Source organism: Papio anubis, chromosome 7, assembly GCF_008728515.1.
Source record: "Papio anubis isolate 15944 chromosome 7, Panubis1.0, whole genome shotgun sequence".
NCBI lineage: Eukaryota > Metazoa > Chordata > Mammalia > Primates > Cercopithecidae > Papio > Papio anubis.
Window position 1 is genome coordinate 36,923,550 of NC_044982.1, and position 19,353 is coordinate 36,942,902.

The following is a 19,353-nucleotide window of genomic DNA, read 5'->3' on the forward strand; positions in this document are numbered from 1 at the left end:
ACATGAATCCTGGCATGTTGCCAGCTCTCTTTTGCTTTTGGCTTTCCTGAATGCATTCCCACCACTTCTCCCTGTGTTCCTGCCCTCCTCACTGCTCCTGCCCACTGAATTGCCAGCAATGCCTACTGTTGCCATAGTTTCCCCAGATAAATAGAATGCTTCCCTTATTTTAACTTGGGCCTCACTGCCTTCTTCCTGAAACCCTTGGTGTTTTGGGAGCCATCACCACAGTTCCTTCTCTCTTCCCGTCTGCTCCAAGACATCTGCTCTTTCCAGGAATATAATCCAAAGCCTTGATTCTGTGAGCTCATTTCAAATGCCCTCCTTGCCACACTGAAGCCGTGGTGGCTTTCTGCCCGGTTTGAACCTCCCTTTGCTGTCATCCCTCCCTTGCCCAAGCACCCGCACCCCACCATACTGAAGAATTGGTGGCCAAGACTTTTTTTTTTTTTTTTGAGACAAGAGTCTTGCTCTGTTGCCCAGGCTGGAGTGCAGTGGTGTGATCTCGACTCACTGCAAGCTCCTCCCCGCCAGGTTCACACCATTCTCCTGCCTCGGCCTCCTGAGTAGCTGGGACTATGGGTGCCCGCCACCACACCCGACTAATTTTTTTTTTGTTTTGTATTTTTAGTAGAGACAGGGTTTCACTGTGTTAGCCAGCATGGTCTCAATCTGTTGACCTCATGATCTGCCTGAATCGGCCTCCCAGAATGCTGGGATTACAGGCACGAGCTACCGTGCCCGGCCAAGACTTTTTTTTTACATTTATTTATTTTTTGAGACAGTCTCGCTCCGTCACCCAGGCTGGTGTGTAATGGTGCAATCTCAGCTGGCTGCAACCTCCGTCTTCCGGGTTCAAGCGATTCTCCGGCCTCAGCCTCCCAAGTAGATGGGATTACAAGCATGCACCACTGCACCCAGCTAATTTTTGTATTTTTAGTAGAGATGGACTTTTGCTCTGTTGGCCAGGCTGGTCTCAAACTCCTAGCCTCAAGTGATCCAACCACCTTGGCCTCACAAAGTGCTCTCCATCCCGGCTCCTCCACCTCTTGCCAGGCACCCTCCCTACAGAGCTAGTGCCTCATCCTTCCATGACCTCCGGTCCACATATCCTCTTTCAATCTAAGGTTTCTGCAAAAGCTTTCAGGAAGGATTACATTTCCCATAATTGCCTTCATAAGAACTTTTTTTTAATTATTTAGAAATGCAGTTATATACATAGAACAATTAAAATTAAATTAAACTTTGTACAAATATTAAAATACTATCTTCACACCCACTGCAATGTACAGGATACCAAAAAATATATATATATATAAAATAAAATAAAGCAAACCCAAACTGATTGAGTGACATCCTGCACAGAGCCGATTATGAATGCGTTGTTTTAAACCATTATATGAGTACCATTCTGCAAAGGATTCCATAGTGGTGCGATAACCTGAAGAAGCCAGGGCATGGTGTGGGGACTGCCACACAGCCCACGTACATCTCTCCTCCTTGCTTGGCAATTGAGTGCTTTGCCCCTGCATCCCCTTCTGCTAGCTCTGCTGCTTGGCAGAGGGGCTCAACTTTGGGGTTTTCATTCACAATTCTACTAGGGTTTCAATGGGAAATTAAGAGCCATTTCCCAGCAAAGCTGGGCCTGCCACCTTTTCCTCTCTAGGGAACCAGCAACTATATCATTCAGACCAAACATATGCCAAGCAAAATATTCTCCAAGTCCCACCTTGGGGCACCAATAATGACTGTCCCTATTCCAAGAGCCTAGAGACCCAGCAGGCCTAAAAGCAGCTCCCAGCCTCACTCGCTGTCCTTGGCATTAAGCTGTGAAGCCTGCATGCTGCTTCCCTGCTAGGCCTTTTTTTTTTCTTTGGGGGTGAGGAGTAAGGATGCAGAAATGTTTGCAGCATATTTCATTCTCTATGCAAGGATGTTCCTCAGAAATGGAGGCGACAATGTTATGTGGGAACCAAGTGGTTTGAGTGCTCGGCTGGGACTGGGAGGGAAAGGGCTAAGAGCTATCTATTCCCGTGCCACCACCCATGAAGCAGGAAGAGTATACCTTTGTCTGAATTGCCATCTGGCTTCTCCACTGAACTTTAAAGCTGGCGGGAGGAGGAGGAGGGCAAGATGAATGGGAAAGAAAATATTAGCTTAAGATCTGTTTGCAAATGGAGTGCTTGTATTTATAGAATGTACATTGAAATGCCTTATAAAACCAAACTCATAAAGTGGCCAGGATTCAGTCCATTTCACAGTTCATACCCAGTGAAACGGGAACACAGCACATAAAATACAGAAATGGCAAAAGATAGAGCCCACCTGCTAAACGAAGGCATGGAAGGGACGGATATTTTAAGTGATTTTCACCATATTCTGGCCCTTGAAAGTCATTAGAATGTGACTGCAAGTCACCAGGATATTAAACCGTCAGCTCAAGTGTGCAAAACAAAACAAAACAAAACAAACAAAAACAAACCCAAAAACTCTTTTAAATGTCCTTTGGTGCTGGCCATTCTCCTGCATCAGCCTTCTGCTGGAATGCCCTAGAGGTGAGCCCGGGAAAGCAGGGCTGTGGCCGGTTTCTACCACCTGTTTCCACCTGCTCCGGGCTCCTTAGGCAGCCTCTCTTCTAACAGCCTGCCATCTGCTGCTGCCCTTGTCTCTCAGCCAGGCCCCACCTCAAGGCAGCTGTGGAGTCCCTAATCCCTCAGTAAGGGACAAAGCCCAGAAGCCCTAGAAATAGCAGCACATGGCTGATGGTTAAGAAGAAATTGCTTTGGAAGAAAGAGAAATAACTGGGGGAAGAAGCTGTCACAGACTTCAGCAGCGAGGAGAGAATGAGCTCCTGTACTCACAGGCCCAGGAGCCTCTGGGAAGTGGGCCTCATCAAAGCCAGTGACAAGAAGGAGGGGAGGAGCCAAGGCTCCCATTGTTCTGATTTCCTTTCCTACCAGGTGGGCAAGCCTGGGCTTGCCCTCCTCAGTGTTGTTAAGTGGAGGGCAGGGCGGAAAGAGGTTTCAGGAGAAGGAAGGCTTTTCATTTCACCAGGGATCAAGCTGGTCATCTATGCAGCTGAATAAACCCCAAACAAAAAGTGCAATCTCTTAGTGGGGAAAAACCCCAGAGTAACAAGATAGAAAAAGGCAAGATCTTCCATTTTAAAACCATTCTAGAATAGAATTCAGGTTTTGAAACAGTGAAAAACAAAAGCTGAAGGCTCAGTAGTGAGTCTTCGGACTACCACCCCTCCCCCATTTGTCCCTGCTTTCTTTTTTGGAGGAAGACAAGGGCACTGCTGTGGGTGTGGTAAGGCGACTGGGGCCATTAGGGACACCTCTCCAGGTGGGCCAATGCTAGTCTCATCTGCCTTCTGGTTCTAGCACCTTCTCCAACCAGCTCCCTACCTAACTATGCTTTCCTGGACTCAGCACAGCAGATGAGGGCTCCTAGGGGAGGGGAAGTGTGGGAGTGGCCAACAGGCACAGCAGGCACTGCCCTTACCCTGAGAGGAAGGAAGGAAGACCACAAGTGGCAGCAAGAGGCCAGGGAATGACTGGGTGGTAAAGTGCGTGTGTAAGCGCGGAGGCAAGAGGCAAGAGGGTAACAGGCTGGGAGAAGACCACTCCCCTTATCTTCTAGGCCACCCACGCCTGGAGCCAACCCTGTTAGGTAAGGTACTGAAAAATATACTGGGATTTTTATTATTTTTAGCACCCCCAAGCAGAGAGGCTCAGGGGAGGAGCAGACATGCAGCACAGGGTCCGCTTCGAAGTTTCCCAGCCACAGTGCTTCAGAAAATTTCAGAAAAAAGCGAAACAAACATTCCTTACTGCTGCGTCTATCTTCTGAAGATGATAGCAGCTGGCAGAGTTCGTCCACCCCAGCCTAGTTAGCATTCAACACATGGCTATGGGAGAGTGCCCCTCATCAGCGGGCTCCTCCCCCAGGGCCCTGTACTCCAGGCTACTCCACACCCCTCTGCCCACCTCAGGCCAGTAAGGTCAGGGTGCACATGGACTGTTTCTCAGCCCTTCCCCCAGGGGGCCAGGGAAGACAAGGAATCGTTTGTCAGCCGTGACATGCGAGTGGTGGCAGGGAAGGGCAGAAGTAGGAAAAGCAGCAGCACAGCAAGCAGCAGGCCACTTCCTGGGCACAGTTACTAAGGCACGTGACCATGGTGAGGAGGATCCTCAGGACTGGGCTAGAGCTGCCTGCAGCCACCCGGGGACTCAGTCTGCGCCCCTCGGCCTCCCCTCCGTCACCACAAACCCAGAAAGGGGCAACCTGGCTAGATTGCCAGTGACCAGATGGGCACTCCATGGCATCTCAGCAACTCTCCTTCCTGCCCCAGGCCCCTGTGGGTAGCAAGAAAGCCAGAGCTATCTGGGATAAAACCCAGGAGGCAGCATGCAACTTCCCCTTATACTCCAGGGAAACAGAAAAAAGACAAGGCCAGGAAGGCCGACGCTGGAAGTAGGAAGTGAGAACTTGCATATTAGGAAGACAATCATTATCAGCCATTTTCCTTCTCTCCCTTGGGATCTTCTGGATGCTTCTTGGAAACACTCAACTCAACAAGGCCAGGAGCTTGCGCCTTTGGGCCAGATGGCTGGGTCCTGGACCAGCTTGGGCATGATTTTCCAAATCTTCCATCCTCGGCCAAGGAAATGTGCCACCAGGGTCAACCCAGGGCAAGCCCAGGGACTACACTCTCACCCCAGTTAGAGCCACTTCTGCCACTCCTGACTCAAGAGCTCTCACACCTGGATCTGCTCCTGCAAAGGGCAGCAGGGGCAGCCCTCAAAGGAAACAGGATAGACCCAGGCCTGGCCCCCTATGTGGCAGGGGGCAGCAGTGCAGCCACTAAGGCTTGTGGACAGCAACAAGCCTGCATGACAGGGAAACTGGACAGGGTGGGGGAAAGGCACAAGTAAACACAGCAGCACTCAGGCCCACAGGAGCTGGTGGGGGCTGCTGCCAAAGAGCTGGCTGGAGGGGACCCAGAGGCTTAGGAAAAGGGAGGGTTCGATCCAGCACATTCAAATATGTCTCCAACAGACGGGAAGGCTGGGCCAGGCAAAGAGCCAATTCCTCTAGCTGTCCAACAGGCAGATGGTGAGAATCTTCCTTGAGTTTCCAGCAAGGTGGGCCTATAGGGCCCTCAGAGATACACAGGTACACAGGTGGCAGCTCAGGTATCCAGGTAAGGTGGCTGGAGAGTACAGGGTGCTCAATCCCACAGGGAGAGGGAGGAAGGGCTGAGAGAACCTCGCAGACAGGAAAGGCTAGCCGCTGCCCTCATGCTTCTTTCAACAGTGGAATATCTGCAGGAAGACCAGAAGAAAAGCACAGTGGTTACCTCGTGTGGGTCTCCAGAGCACTCTCGACCCCACTGCAAATTAGGGGCTATCCCACATAGCCCGTAATTTAAAGAAAGTAAATGTCCCACTCATACACTTCTAGGTAGGCAAAAACTCCCTACTTCCTTTTTATGACTTTCTAGTTTATCTTTCTCACTGCCTATGTGAAACAAAACTGAATGTTCAGCCTGGTATTCGAACCACCCTCCTCTCTGCTCTCTGCCTTAGCTCTGCTGGTCTAGTCCCTTCCCTTTCTCTCCTAATTCCACCCTATGAGGCTACAAAGCCCTGTGAAGTCCCACTGCCTCCTAAAGCAATCTGCCAGTCGTGTGACTTTGGATAAATCATTTCCCCTCTTTTGGTTTCAGCTTCTTCATATGCTGTGGGCCTCAAGCTCCCAACTTCCTAGGATATTATCAGTCCCAAACAGCTCAGGCATGGCCTGCAAGGAACTCACTGACTTCTGGGTCTTGTTTTCTGAACCCCTCATTTTGACATAGATGCTACAATTCCTGGTTCTATTATTTCTTGAGTATAGGCCCCACCATCTTCCCAAATGGCTGATACTCCATGCAGGAAGATAGCACATTTCATATTTTCTCTGTATCACCCCTGAAACCTAATCCAGCGTTAGGCACAAGATGGCCTCTCAAAATGCTTGTTAAATACAAAAAACAAAGCTAGGTAGCATGGAAGAGGAGGAGGAGGAGGGCCCCACCTTGGCTCCTTGGGAGGGTAAGGGCTATGATATACACTTAGACACATCTCACAATATATGTGGCTGACTGTGGGGTTACTGGCTTCCAGATTCAAACCTGGGTCAACTATTTTAATGGCCAACCAAGAAAAAGGAAGGCAAGCTGTTGATAACCAGGAAGCTCCATAAACATGATCTGCCTTCAATAATTTCCAACTTCTTTGCTTTCAGATATTCTAAACCTTAGACATTTACTATGCCCAGGATACCCAGGAAGCATAAAGTTTCCTCTAAGGCTCTTTTAGGGAAGCTTTCTGAGTGTACAAGTCTTCACTATAGAAAGGGGCATCTAGGGTTAGTCTCATCCTGAACCACACTGGGATTTACCTTAAAGATAGCTTTCAAAGTGACAGACTCAAGCCCAAGGTAAACTGGGCTCTGGCAAAGGCAGAAACATCAGGAGGCAATAATTTCATTCTATGATTGTTTGCCACAAGGGTGCTAGAGCCAGCTGGAAGGCAGCATCTGGCTTCAAATCCCAGCTCAGCCATTTACCAAGTGGGCCAAGTGACTTACCTTCTTTGAGCCATAGTTTCCTCAGCTGTAAAATGGGGATGTCAATAAACACCTATGTCTTAGGATCATTGTGATGTTTAACTGAGATAGTGCAAGCAAACGAACTAGCATAGTACCCGGAACACTCCTGTTCAGAAAGCAGCAGCTGTCTGCTTTGGATAGGCTCTCATTTTTCCGTAAAATAACCTATGCCTCCTTGTCATTCCCGACCTTTCAGGAACATAACATTTATAACAAGAGCACAGACCCCATCCGCAACTCCAACAAGCTGTCTATCTTTTGATTTAGCAAGGCTCTGTGACCATGAATGGCCTTAGAGACTCCAAATGATCAGAATTCACGGGCAACAGTGAAAAGTCTCACTATAGAGAGCCCAAAGCCCTACTCAGTACTCTGAGGGTGAAATTCTATTTTGTAGGCAAATATCCCAGGTACTATCTTTTTTTGCTAAAAATATACCAATTATTAGAGAGGCTCACAGTCCTTCCTCACTCCCAGCAAGGACCCTAAGCAGCTAATAATTCATGTTCAGCTCAGACCACTCACCATCTGTGTACTCCTCTGACGTGAGGGATAAAAGGCTTTGTATGTCACTGTTCTCTGAATCTGCAGCTTCTTTGTGTGCCAGTTGGCGGTTCCCTGAGCCGGCCACCCAGGAAGAGGTGGTTGCCTGATGCACCATCACAGTCTCTGAGCCCCGAGAGCCCCAGACTTCACATAGTCCAGACTGGCCTGGGGCCTCATCCTCTCCACCTGCAGAGGAGCAGGCCCCTTGGTCCGGCGGCTGTTGCTCCCTTGACACACTCCTCCCACTGGGCCCAGACCCTTCTGACAGCACAATCTGTACTCTGGGGTCAGCGGGTGGCACACAGTGACCAGAACTGCCATATACAGCCTCCTCATATGATGGTAGTGCAACCTGGACTCCATCCACCATGATGGAGACCTGGTCCCCAGATACTCCCTGGTCACGCCTGGAGTGGAGGAGGAAAAGACAAAGGATGAATTAGAATAAACACACAGATAAACAAGTACAATAATAATAACAATAGCAGCAGCCACCAGTTTCGAGCACTTACTATGTAACAGGCAAAGCACTAAGAATTTTAAACATCTTATGCTGGATTCTCACCTCAGCCCTTTCAGGTAGGGATTCGCCAATAATGCAAATGAGGCTCAGAGAAGTTAATTAACTTGCCCGCGATCACACAGCTGGTAAAGGATGGAGCCAGGATTTGAATCCAGTTCCATCAGCCTCCAAAAACTGTGTTCTTAACCTCTGGGTACACAGGCACCTGGCCCTTTTGCCCTGTGGAAAAACTAGGAGCCTAGAGACCCAGAAATAAAAGCATTCATTGAGCATGGCTAAGATAAGAAAGTGAGAGAATGACAGTGGCATATATCTGTGAATATACTAAAAACCACTTCACTGTACACATTAAATAGGTATATTGTATGGTATGTGGAATATATCTCAATAAAGCCGTTAAAAAAATAGGGAAGCACTATGGCCTTAAAGTGGGATACTGGACTAGAAATCACAATAATTTTGTTCTGACTCAGCCATACTGCTTGATTTTTTTTTAACTTTGTAAACTTTTTAAAAAATTAGAACACAAATACAGAAAAGAGAACACAAGAAAAATCTATGTACAGCTAGCTGATTTACTCCAAAAGTAACACTGGTATAAAACTCCTACATAGGTCAAGAAAAAGGACACTGCCCAGACCCTAGACCCTTTGCACCTGTCCCAAAATCACTCCCATTGCCTCACCACAAAAAGTAACCACTATCCAGACTTTCATGAAAATAATTTCTTTGCTTTTTATTTTAACAGTTCTACTACCTAAACGTGAATCCTTCAACACTATGGTTTAGTTTTGCATATTTTTTTTAAATAAAAAAAATTGTTTTTCTTTTGAGAAAGGGTCTTACTGTTGCCTAGGCTGGAGTGCAGTGGCGTGATCACAACCCACTGCAGTCTTAATATCCTGGGCTCAGGTGATCCTCCCACCTCAGCCTCCCAAGTAGCTGGGACTAAGGCATGCACCACCACGCCTGGCCAATTTTTTGTAGAGACGGAGTTTCTCCATGTTGCCCAGGCTGGTCTTGAACTCCTGGGCTCAGGCAATCCTCCCACCTCCTCCTCCCAAAGGATTACACGCATGAGCCATGGCACCCAGACAGTTTTGCATATTTTTAATCTTTACTTGAATGGGATAACAAAGTAAATTTGTGAGAGTATATATCTGTTTCTGGCTTCTTTTATTCAACATCATACATGTCATGCAGATACCTTTTTTGGGGATCACTTTTGTTATACACATAAATATGCCTTTTTCTCCCTGAACCTTAAAAGTAAGGTGAAGACGTTACTTAACATATACTTCCTAAAAGTATCCTTTCTGATATAACTACATTATCAGATCCCAGAAATTCAACCTTGGTGTAATACAATAACACACATTTTCCTAACTATCCAAAAATATTTCTACTTCAGCTGCAGTCTTGTTTTCATCCAGGACCCAATTAAGTATCATGTATTGCATTTAATTGTCCTGTCTCTTTCATCTCATTTAATCTGTTAAACAGTCCACCAGTTTTTCTTTCATTACATTGACTTTTTTGTTTTTAAGAGTCCAGGCCAGCTGTCTCAAAGAATGTCCCACAATCCGGACTTGTCTAATAGTTTCCTCAGGACTGGATTCAGGCCAATCCTAGGTGATGCTGTGTCCTTTCAGCTCATCACTTCAAGAAATACAGATGCTCTGCTGCCGGACCATATTATTGTTGCTAGATTGCTGTTAGTAGTTCTCAATTTCCTCACCTGCTCTTGGAAGTAAAATCTGTGCTACCTACACTCTGAGAGGAGAGAAGTGGCAGAGAGTTTTGGAAGGAAGGCAAAATTTGATGGGAGCACTTTAGGAAGCTGAGGTGGGCAGACTGCTTGAGACCAGGATTCAAGACCAGCCTGGCAACATGGTGAAACCCGTATCTACAAAAAATACAAAAAAATTAGCTGGGTATGGTGGCACATGCCTGTGGTCGCGGCTACTAGGGAGGCTGAGGTGGGAGGGTCACCTGAGCCCAGGGAAGTTGAGGCTGCAGTAGGCCGTGATCACGCCACTGCACTCCAGCCTGGGCAACACGAGTGAGACCCTGTCTCAGAAAAAGACAAAAAAGAAAGCAGTGTGTACACGGGTATGCGCTTGATTTTTATTACTCAAAATAGTATTTGGCTTAAAAAGTAATATATGTACACAGCACAAAATTTAAATGGGGTCTACAATGAAAACCAAATCTTCCCTCAAATCAAGCACAACTAGCCAGTTACTTTTAACAAACTTACAAGTTAACTATAGTGGGGGGGAAAACTCCCTAATTTAGATGAGATGCAGAACTGATCAGTTTGACTTTAGGTGGAAATAGCTGATTATTTCAAGTAAATAATCCCCTTCAAATTCTCTTCATCCTATTAATTAATAGCCTTTAAAAATAACTGCTAGCCTCTTCCCAAAAACAAAGCAAAAGAAAGAAAATCACACATAGTACACAGAGATTAAATCCAGCCTGGTCCTTGTCTGTAAATCCAAACTTGGAACATTTTACTGACTGCAGTTTAGTTTGGCCTTTTATGTTTGTGAGTTATAACAGTGACTGATGAAGGACTGTGAAGATATATAAAAAATGTTACTCCTCAAGAGGGAATGAGGAACTGCCAGGAAGGGCCAAGCAACTGCAGAAGCCACAATGGCCTGGAAGAAAAGTCCATCATTGGGAATCCACGCAGGGCCAGCACCATCAGCCCCACCCTTCATGCTCCCGCCCCTAGACAACTTGTGGCTAAAGCACTAGACTGGAAAAGGAAACTGATAAAGGCAGGCAAGAAAATCCACTTCCTCTGTTTCTCCTCAGTGTGGTGCAGTGCTTCTCAATCCTAGCTGCACAGAAAAACTGAGAAGTTTTTTATAAAAAGTGAATGCCAGGGTTCCATTCCAAACCAAATAAATCAGAATGGGAATGGAGGCCCAAGTGTTGATATTTGTTTTTAAACTCCCCCAGGTGCCTCTATATTGCAGCCAGGACTGGGAACCAAGAGTACAGGATAGTGGCTCACAAACTTAAGTGTGCATCAAAATCACCCGGACAGCTTGTTAAACAATATCACTGGGCCTCACCCCTAGAACTTCTCATTTGGTTGATCCTAACAAGTTCCATGATCCTGATGCTGCTGGAACCACGCTTTGAGAACCACTGGTGTAGGCAAAATGACATGGCTTTGGAATTGAACAGATTTCAGTTTTTTATGGGACAGAGCGCAGTGGTGCGATCTGGGCTCACTGCAAACTCTGCCTCATGGGTTCAAGTGATTCTCCTGCCTCAGCCTCCTGAGTAGCTGGGACTACAGGTGCGCACCACCACACCCAGCTAATTGTTTTGTATTTTTAGTACAGACAAGGTTTCGCCATGGTGGTCAAGCTGGTCTCGAACTCCTGACCTCAGGTGATCCGCCCACCCTGGCCTCCCTAAGTGCTGGGATTACAGGCGTGAGCCACTGCGCCCAGCTTCAGTTCTGAGCTCTGCTGTCATCTAGAGGTATAACCCTGAGTGAATAACTTAACCTCTCTGAGCCTCAACTTCCTCATCTGCAATGTTCCTATGAGGATTAAGATAATGTATGCAAAGCAATAAGCACAACGCTAGGCACATCTAGGAGTTTAACACATGGCAGGGTCCTCCCCACTCCCTGGACACACACAGATCCACAGAGATTGGCAGGCCACCAGCAACCCTCCACCAAAGACTGGCCCCCACAGTGATGCTTGCACCTGCCTGTCTCACAGCAGCTCTGCCACTGGGCTCACCTGCTATGATGGAAAGACTTCAGCTTTGGCTGCAGCAGCACAAACAGCACCACGAGGAGGAGAATGAGCGCCACGGAGCTGGCAGTAGAAGCCACTATAGACAGCGTGGGGACCCCAAGTGATGTGTGGGTGTCTTTATCTATAAAAACAAGCCATCATCAGAAGGGTTTTGTACCCAAATACACAAAACAGCTGACGGGCCCCACAGCTGATCTTGTCAAATGCCTCCTGAATGAGGCAATATAGACATCCTATGGACAGGGTCATTTCAGGAATAACAGCTTACAATGACCTATATATACACAGTTCTCCTGGAAAAGGACCATTTCCCTATCCTGTTTCCTGAATAAAAATTCCCTTCACTTCCAATCTTTGAGGTCCATCTGATACATAAACTCACTTAACACTAGAGATTTTACCTTTATAAGCCACTTTGATCCCATCCTCAAAAGCAAGTTTGTAAACATGGACCATTTAACTGGGCACATCCTTCCACCATCTTAAGTTCTACCTATGTTCTCCCCAAGTGGCAGGATTAGTTTACAGAAACTGGGCTGTAATAAAACCTTGTCTTAAGATCCACAGCTTTAATTGTAACTCTCAGGTTGGTTCCCACCCACTTGTGGGGTGTCGTGGGTTAAACATGCTCTGGTCTTGAAGCCTGAGTGGGAAGCACAAAGATGGTCATGTGACACACTTTCCTGCAGTTGGCTTTTCCTGTCATGCAAGACAGGAGGAAGCAGGAAGGGTGGGAAGTCTTTTGTCCAGCTGGTCTGTAGCTCCATTCAAGGAAAAATGAAATGGAAGAGACACTAGAGAAGGTATTAGCATTGTGCTCACTGTGAGAGCAGAACATGGCCAAGGATCACCAGCACTTGGTCAGGCGAACGAGATCTTGAACATCAAAGGGGCTTTACAGAGCACAGCAGATGGCTCAATGAAATGCAATAGGACATGCACCAGCAACCTCAAGTATCTTCCATAAAGACATGAAGACCCAAGAAAGGGAGGCTGCAGAGCATCAAATGGGGCTGGGCTGCACCACAGCAAAGGGTGCTCTGGAGGAAGCATGCATTGTGTCCTGTGAGTTAACAGAAAGCAGAACCCCAGCAGCATCCCTTTTTCAACTGCCAGACTGACCCTCGTTGAGACGGCAGCTAATCTCCATGGCTGGTTTCCACTCGCCATTCTTACACGTCAGGTATTTGTAATCGCCCTTCAACATGTAGCCTTCAGCACACAGGTATTCGATGACACTGCCCGCTGTCAGGGGGTCTCTGCAGGGCCGGGGGTGGCAGATGTAGCCACCATTCTCTGGCTCCGGTGGTAGGGGGCACACTGCAAAGACAGGGAGAGCACAGGGGTACAGTGGTGAGGTATACAGTAGGAGTCTGCTCTCAGTGACACAACTCTGAAGGCCTCCACAGGAAACACAAGAGGAGCAAAGAACCCTTTCCTTGGAGGAGTTGTTAACCAAACCCTGGAAACTCAGGCTGCCACTGACAGAGGGGAAGTACACTGGCAACAGGGGAAGTGTGGCTGCTTGCAACATTTCCCCTCCCTCCCCACCATGCCTTAAGAGAATTCCATCCATAAATTAACGGCCGACTCTATAAAGTCTTGAACCTATAGAGATCTAGACATAATATGTTTTAATAAAGCCTGTATTATGTAATAAAGCTTGTAACACACACAATAAATCAGAGTGAAAGGAGGTAAAATGTTGGCCTTGTTTCCACTATCAATGTCAGAAAAGACTCCATAATATAATAAAAACATGCACTCTTGGCCTGAGAGGGGATTTCTGATGGATTCCCTGGGAGGCTTCCCAAACCCCCTGTGCATCTTCCATTCTCTGACTATAGTAGTCAATGGCACCACCTGTCTCTATCCCGTAATAAATCCCACATTTTCCACTGATATACAGGACTGCCTAGTTTCAAAAGCACCTTCACCTCCTATCTTATTTGTCCTGACAACTCTGTGAGACAGCTATCATTACTCTCCTTTGAAGATGAAGACACTGAGGGCCACAAAAGTTAAGTGACTTTTAGCCAAGCTTATAGCAGGGTAAATATCAGGCTTGGGGTCACATTCAAATCTTTTGATCCTAAACTTCTGCTCTTTCCACTAGCAGACACTGCTTCTACCCCATGAGGGGCACGGCCTTTAAGGGGTATGGGTGTCAAGGTTACCTCCCCTTTGCCCTCTTGAAACTGGTTAGGGAGATGGCAGGCAGTGCCTAGGTGTGGTGGGAACGCTGACAAGTTGCAGGAATGGTAAGTCAGAGGATCTGGAAGGTCTGAGTGACCCTGAGGAGGAAAAGGACAGCCTCTGATTCCACTCTGGACACACACTGCAAAACTGAAGTCCCCAGGTGGTGGACTGCTGGGCATTACCAGCCAGAACAGTAAAAGTGGGGGCACTAAAGAATCACTGTTTGGAATGCTGGGCGAGGTAGAATGGCCAGGCAACCATGAATGCACTAAAGACCAAAAGTTTTCTCAACGAAATTCAATTTTGCTGACAAATACCCTGCCCCCATCCTGAATATCACAAGGACATCTGTATGAGAATAAGAACGGTCATTTTCTTTTTCTCATTTCCTCTAACAGGCCTGGAGTGACTGGGAGTCACACCGCAGTGCCTGACTGTCCAAGATAAGGCAGTTTCTCATCCACAAGATGGGCAGACCACACCACCCTGCGGCTGTGCGCTCACAGCCTCTCTCACCCATGCCACTTCTTTCCAATCTATAAATGGCTGTTAAGCAAGCTGACTGCCAGCCAGGTTGGGGAGCGGACACCAAATGAAAAACAGATGATGGCTCCCTACCCTCAACTTGCTTATCACTTGAGATGGGGAGAAAAGACACTTTTTCTTTTCTTTTTTTAGGTGATGCCACTAAAAAAAATGCTATTAACAAAACAAAGCTGGGTAGGTGCCACAGGGATCCAGAGAAGTCTGGCAGCTTCTCTGAAACTAGGAGATGAGCCCCAGTAAGCTCCCCCGAGTCCCCTCTAAGAACCCAACTTGTCCCTATTCTACTCCACCACCAGGGTCTTGAACAGGAGGAAGACAAACACAAACACTCCTTCTGGTGCTCTTTAACTTTGGCTAAGTAGTTCAGAGCACTGGCCAGCTAGATTTCCAAAGAAACCTCCGCAAACTGCTTTAGCCTTTACACTTTCCCTCTTTTGTTCAGGGCAGCAGGCCTGCCACAGATCTCCCTGACTTACTCCCTGGCTCTCCTTGGACTATGTCTAATTGGTTCATTTCCTCGGCATAATTAATGCTGAGCACCCCAGGGCAGCTTCTGAAAGCAGGCAGGACCCACGCACAAGTCCAATCTGCTGGGAAGGATAGTCTCAGGGGAAGAGCTGCTGATTCTAAAGCCACTCCTGCTTCGCTGGGTATCTCTTTCCATAAAACGCACATCTCCACAGAATCTTTGAGTGGGACCCTGGAGGTCACCTAGCACTCATGATAAGTCAAAAAAAAAAAAAAAAAAAGGTGAGGCCTGCAAAGAAGTGACTTGCAATTCAGTTTCATTTCAATTCAACTAATACTTACTGATTCTGAGTAGGGGATCACTGTGCTATGCTCTGAAAAAGGATAAAAATATAAGCACCTCAGGTCCTTCTTGCCAAATAGGGATATGACCATTAAGTGCACACATATATTTAAAAAATCATTCTCTTTATGGTTTCTGGTTTAAGGACATTTTCTCTACTCTGAGGTTATAAACATACTCTCCAGTATTTTCTTGTAATGTTTTAGGGATCAGGTTTTTGTTATTTAAAATACTTATACAAAAAAACAAAACAAAACAAAAAACAAAAAACAAAACAAAACAAAACAAAGAAAACAGACTCATGGGAAACATACACGGTATAAAATTCAAAGAGTACACAGTGAAAAGCAAGCCTTTCTCCTGTCCCCTGGTCACTTGGTTCCACTCTTCAAAGGCACTGCACCAGTTTCTACCACATTCTTCCAAAGATACTCTATATACAAATTTATTCTAACACATGTCAAATAATGTGATTTGTGCCACAAGAGACGAAGTTCAAAGCAGGAATAGGGGAGCCTAGAAAAGGATTTCCGAGGAAGGAGCATTTCAGATGGGGCTTCACTTCATCAGGAAGGGAGATGATAGTTTGAAGTAAATGCACTGAAGTGGGAAAATGTAGGTTAAGTTCAGAGAACAGCAAGTAGCCCAGTTTGGCTGGGTTGAATAATTTTTTAAAAGTCCAAAAAAATAACATGAAGAGTGATGAAACCATCTTGTAGAGGATCTTCCTTGCAAAAGGAGATATTTATAATTATAGTCAAAGAAAAGGGGAAGTCACTGAAGGTTCTTGAGAAGGGTAGCATTATAAGAAAAGCAAATTTATAATTTGATATAAAGGGACTAGAGGTAAGAGAGACCCCTTAGATTATGTCAACATTATAGCAATCCTAGTATTGATACAGGAGCTAGAAAGAAATTATTTAGGCAGATGGTGAGGGCAAAACAGTCCTCAGCAAGGTTTCCCTTTTAAGGAAAAGCAGCCTCAAAATCGTTTCTTTTCTAACAAAGAGCAGCCTGAAAAATCGAGCTGCATAGATAAGCAAGCTGGAAGCTTGCACAGGTGAATGCCAGCAGCTGTGCCAATAGAAAAGGGCTACCTGGAAGCCAGGAATGTTCAATGTGGAAGCTCCATCTTCCCTTCTCTTTGTCACCACGTGTACAGTAAGGACCAGGCAACATGGTGCCCACCAGGTAGAGAACTTATCTGCATAAAAAAGATTAGGGTGGGACAGCCAGCTATTCTACAACTATGCAAATGGCACACCTGGTCCAACCAATCTTTCGTCCCCTACGTAAATGGTCTCCTCAAGTTCATCTATAAAACCTTCTTCATTTTACTGCAGAAGTGGCAATCCATTTTCTCTGGGATCCCTCTCTATGCAGAGAGCTCTTCTCTTTCTTTCGCTTATAAAACTTCCACTCTTAACCTCACTCTGGTGTGTCTGCATCCTAATTTTCCATGGCTGTGGGGCAATGAACCTCAGGTTCAGACAACACCACTTCAGTATGGCAAAATAAACTGAGTACAAAAATTCTTTTATGCCCATCTATGAAGGTCATAGAAAAGAAATAAGTTGAAGTATGTCATAAGATGCTGCTCCAGGTTCAAAGAAGAAATAAGGAGACCTAAGAAGAAAGGGTCCCCCCCAAAAAAATGCAAGTCATTTTAAGACACTAAGAACATGTGAAAAGGCCGGGTACTGTGGCTCACACCTACAATCCCAGCGCTTTGGGAGGTCAAGGTGGGCAGATCACTTGAAGTCAGGAGTTCAAGACCAGCCTGGTCAATATGGTGAATCCCCATCTCTACTAAAAATACAAAAATTAGCCAGGTGTGGTGATGCACACCTCTAGACCCAGCTACTCAGGAGACTGAGGCACAAGAATTGCTTGAACCCATGAGACAGAGATTGCAGTGAGCTGAGATTGTACCACTGCACTCTAGCCTGGGCGATAGAGTGAGACTCTGTTTAAAAAAAAAGAAAGAAAGAAAGAAAGAAAAGAAAAGAAAAGAAAAGAAAAGAAAAGAAAAGAAAAGAAAAAAGAAAGAAAGAAAAGAAAAAAGAGAAGAAAAGAAAAGAAAAAGAACACGTGAAAAAATACGATCCTCTTGACCAAGAGCAGAGTCCTGGCCAACGGCAGGTATTGAAGAGGACCCTCTCAGTGATGCCTGGGAAGAACACTAAAAAAAAAAGCAAAACTCACATGGCAAAGAAATTGCCCAAAGGCTTCCAGAAGCCACAGTCTAGGCAAGAAACTGTCTTGATCTGTGCACCAGGATCATTCTCTGACAATTCCAGGTCTGCAGAAGGAAGCTCCATACTTAACTCTGGGAAGGCAATGAACTCAACTGATGTGGCAGTGTCACATAATTTTAAAAAGAAAAGGAGAAAGCCAGACAATTTTACAGGGGGGAAAAAAATCAATGAATTATCTTTAGCTTCCTCTGCTTTCCATTCTGTCCCACAGCCACTTAGGCTTTCAGTGAGCACAGGGAGTGCACACGGTAGGCATTCAGTCAAAGTCCACCCTGGTAACAATTCAGATGAGACGCAAAATGATCTAGTTGATACTTCCATCACCTCCATCGCCTCAGCCTGACACCCTCAGCAGAAACTAAGTGCTGAGGACCCTCACCAGCCCTTTTAAAGGTTCCCTGCTTTTGTTGGTTTTGCAGGCCAGCCTTTCAGAAGGAGGAGGCAAATTAAAACAAAACAAATTTTTACAACATTCCAAAACAAGCAAAGCAAAATAACCTCCAAGAAAGGCCCCCAAGGTCAAAGCACTCAATTTAACAAAGAGAACAAAATGAGGTCAAAGCATTCAATTTAACAAACAGAACAAATACTTGAGCTCCTACGAAACAAGCTGTGGAAAGTAGGGAATATAAAGATCAGTGTGACATGCGTGCAGCCTCAAAGGGATTAGGGTTGAGTTGGGGAAGGTTACATTTAAATTATCTAGAGTGCATTTTTTGTTTGTCTGTGATGAGTCTGGCCCTGTTGCCCAGGCTGGAGTGCAGTGCCGATCTGGGCTCACTGCAAGATCTGGGCTCACTGCAACGTCTGCCTCATGGGTTCAAGCAATTCTCCTGCTTCAGCCTCCTGAGTAGTTGGAACTACAGGCATGTGCCACCACACCCGGTTAACTTTTGTATTTTCGGTAGAGACAGGGTTTCACCATGTTGACCAGGCTGGTCTCGAACTCCTGACCTCAAGTGATCTGCCTGCCTCGGCCTCCCAAAGTATTGGGATTACAGGCGTGAGCCACTGCACCCAGCCCCTTTACTTTCCTAATCAACTTGTTTTCACTTTACTCTATGGACTTTCCTAAATCATTTCTTGTGTGAGATCCAAGAATCCTCTCTTGGGGTCTGGATCTGGACCTCTTTCTGGTAACAGAACTATGCCCCGCCAAAAGCCTACGACCTAGAGAAGACAGACATGGTCACAGCCAACTCTACCCTAAACCAATAAAATGTAAGTGTTAAATGTGACACAAGATACTCAAATATGAGCTTTTCTAATAGCCTGGGGTGTCTTTCTGGCCAGATGATCATTCTTCTGCACCCAGGGAGGGTAAGAGCCTGAGGCAAAGAAGAAAAAGTAGAAACTGAGGAGGAAGGAATGGAAGGAAATAATAAACCTAGCACAAAGCTGTCCAAAAGAAATATAACATGGCTACAGATGTAATTTAAAATGTTCTAGTAGCCAATTAGGAACATAAATGGAAACAGGTGAAATTAATCTTAACATTTTATTTAACCCAACATATGAAAAAATACATGACTGATTACATCTCAACATGTAGTCAACATAAAAATTCACTAATGAGATACTTTATATTCTTTTTCTCATAGTAGTCTGTACACTTATATAAGAGGCATCTGAATGAAAGCGACTCCATCTTGAATAGGGGCTGGGTAAAATGAGGCTGAGACCCACTGGGCTGCATTCCCAAGAGGTTAGGCATTCTAAATCACAGGATGAGACACAAGATACAGGTCACAAAGACCACACCGATAAAACAGGTTGGGCAGAGAAGTTGACCAAAATCCATCAAAACCAAGATGGCGATGAAAGTGACCTCCGGTGTCCTCACTGCTCATTATATGCTAATTATAATGCAGTAGCATGCTAAAAGACACTCCCCGACCATAGCCATGACAGTTTACAAATGCCATGGCAACACAGGAAGTTATCCTATACGGTCTGAAAAGGGGAGGAACCCTCGGTTCCAGGAATTCCCACCCCTTTCCTGGAAAACTAACGCAT

General features: G+C 45.9%; 1 protein-coding gene across 3 annotated transcripts in view; it reads right to left on the reverse strand.

Annotated features, from left to right (window-relative positions):
* Positions 1-1,168: 1,168 nt before the first annotated feature.
* SUSD6 (sushi domain containing 6) overlaps positions 1,169-19,353 on the reverse strand; it is a 104,840-nt gene continuing 86,655 nt past the window's right edge. For all 3 annotated transcript variants that reach the window (XM_003901982.3, XM_031668038.1, XM_009211827.4), the window contains exons 3-6: positions 12,646-12,843; positions 11,506-11,644; positions 7,186-7,613; positions 1,169-5,330 (exon numbers count right to left, since the gene is read on the reverse strand). In XM_003901982.3, coding sequence (XP_003902031.1) covers positions 5,305-5,330; positions 7,186-7,613; positions 11,506-11,644; positions 12,646-12,843 — 791 coding nt within the window. In that variant the 3' untranslated portion in view covers positions 1,169-5,304. The remainder of the gene's footprint in view (positions 5,331-7,185; positions 7,614-11,505; positions 11,645-12,645; positions 12,844-19,353) is intronic.